Below are 2406 nucleotides of genomic sequence, written 5' to 3'. Positions count from 1 at the left end.
GCCGCGCCCAGCCCCGCCGGGGGCGCTCCTCGCAGCTCGCGCGCCCTCCCCAACCATGTCGTCCATCCTGCCTTTCACTCCCCCGATCGTGAAGCGCCTGCTGGGCTGGAAAAAGGGCGAGCAGAACGGGCAGGAGGAGAAGTGGTGCGAGAAGGCAGTCAAGAGTTTGGTCAAGAAGCTCAAGAAGACGGGGCAGCTGGACGAGCTGGAGAAAGCCATCACCACGCAGAACGTCAACACCAAGTGCATCACCATCCCCAGGTGGGGGCTGGAGGGACCTTGGGGCGCGCCCGCCCAGCCCCATAGCGTGGCGGGGCCGGCCTGGTGGGATTTGAGCAGGAGGGATTGTGTGCGTGTGTGTGTATATACGAGGGGTGGGAACGCAGGCAGGAAGCGGGTGAGGGGGACCCCAAACAAAACCTTTTCTAGAATTGCAAAGATTCAGAGCCTGGGACTTCCACGCGGCACTCGCTCTCCCAGACCCCGCATTGGCTTTTCACCTCCGGGAAAGGGGGTGCTGCAGGATGGCCCCCCCACACCCCGGGGAGCTGCGGGATAGAACTTGAGGCCCGCTTTGTTCGGCTCCGCGGGCCCGAGCCCCTCCTCCGCCGCCGCCTCCCGCCCCCGCGGCCCGCGCTCGGAGAGGTGGTGGTGTCTATCCCTTTCTTTTCTTCATTCCTGTCCCCCCACTTCTTTCCTTCTCGACAGGAATGCAGTCCGTACAGCTGGGGCTGTGGGTGAGGAGCGGGAGCCTCGTGATTGACAGATTCCTTCTTCGTTCTCTCTTTGCCTTCGGGATTAGCATTTTTATCGAGTATTTTTAGATTCGGTTGTGCCAGTCTCCCGCCCCCTCCGCACACACGCACTTTAGTTGCAGTGCAGTGCTCTGACTTTCAAATGAGAGAGATAAGTGGCGGAGAGTGGGGTCTTCTCCCCCGCCTCCCCCGACTGTTTTTTGCCCTTCTTTCAGTCTGAGATTGCGGGTGGGTGCCGAAAGGAGGGGGGTTTGGAGCCGAGGAGATAACAAAACGCACCCCAAAGTGGGCCTCGCATCGGCCCTCGCATTCCTACGGAGCCCTGCTTCCCAAAGCGCTTTGCCATCTGTCTGGACCTCCTTTATCCTCCACTTCGCGCTAGCTAGGTCTGGCAGGAGCTCACAGATGGCTGATAGAAGGGGTCAGTGACTTCTCTCCACTCCCCACGGCCTTCTCTTAGCTTAGCTGCGCCTGGCTGGAAATTGGGATGTGTTGAGGGGGGAAGTATCCTAGCTTTCTGTGTCTCCCTCTTAGCCTCCTTTGAACGTCTTAATTGTGTACTGAGTTTGTGTGTGTGAGTAGGGGTCCCTGGCTGTGGAGGAATGAGCAGAGGGTCCCCGGGGCCAGAGCTCCACATAAATTGTCCCTCTTGATGCCGGGCCAGAAGTGGACTCCGTCCTTGGCCACCTGCTCGGGGCAGCTGTACGCCGGCCGCCAGCCGTGTCAGGCAGGCACAAAGCAACATCTGTCCACGGAAACCCAGAGCCGGCCTCCTCTGGAAATAAATGCCACATATGGTGGGAGTGCTGACTTGAAAAATAATAATTTTTTTTTTCAAAACTGGGTGGATCCAGTCAATAAAGCGGGAAGGAAGGTGGTGTGCTGTCTGGGAAGTGTGTTCTGGTGTATGATGGGGAGCCAGAATTGACTTCAGAGGAGGTGGTGTGATGTGATGGTCAGGGAGTCCTAGGTCCTGGTCTCAGCCCCGGTTCTTCCTTCTTTATTACTTTAGGTGAGGGGTAGGGAGTAGGGTAAATGAATGTCATACTTCTCCCTCCTGGGGAGAACCTACCTTCTTACCTGCCTGAGGGTGCTGAGGACAAGTGCTTTTTTATGTTTTGAGACAGAAAAAAAAAAAAATCAGTATCCAGTATAAAACGAACAGCTGCATGAATTGTTTCACAGTTTACAAAGGATTTTGGTATGCTTTTAGGAGATCAAGAAAAAGAAACTGCTGGAAAATAGATAAGGCAATTAATTAGGCCTAAGACTGATCCTATTTTCAAAGTTGAGAAAACTCTGGAGGAGAGAGGTGAAAAGGCTTGGCATAGCAAAACATGCCATTCTGACCAAATGTGCCCTTTCTGCTTACCATGGCTCCTCTTCACTTTGAAGGGTCTGAATACATTCTTTGCTGATGGCTACAGGGGTGGGCCCTGGGACCTTTGGTAGTAAGGTTGCCAGCATTCTTTGGGCTGGTGACAGCCTGGAGGAGAGGCCTGGCTCCCCCTTGCCTTAGTAGGAGTTTGCCCTCTGGGAAAGCATAGCTGTGGCCTGCCTTTTCCTCTTCCAGTGTTTTCCGCAGCCTTGGGCATATGGACACTTTGGATGTTCCTGAGAGTTCAAGTTAACTCAGCCTTCCCATGGCTCT

The 2406-nt window shown here is 55.0% G+C and overlaps 1 protein-coding gene across 1 annotated transcript in view; it reads left to right on the top strand.

Annotated features, from left to right (window-relative positions):
- The first annotated feature begins 6 nt into the window (after positions 1 to 6).
- The window catches only part of SMAD3 (SMAD family member 3), a 127520-nt gene continuing 125120 nt past the window's right edge, over positions 7 to 2406 (top strand). The window contains exon 1 of the mRNA XM_010834522.1: positions 7 to 261. Coding sequence (XP_010832824.1) covers positions 56 to 261 — 206 coding nt within the window. The 5' untranslated portion in view covers positions 7 to 55. The remainder of the gene's footprint in view (positions 262 to 2406) is intronic.

This window comes from Bison bison, unplaced genomic scaffold (genome assembly GCF_000754665.1).
Source record: "Bison bison bison isolate TAMUID 2011002044 unplaced genomic scaffold, Bison_UMD1.0 scf7180017864034, whole genome shotgun sequence".
NCBI classification, from domain to species: Eukaryota; Metazoa; Chordata; class Mammalia; order Artiodactyla; family Bovidae; genus Bison; species Bison bison.
This window is presented reverse-complemented; position numbering and strand designations above follow the sequence as displayed.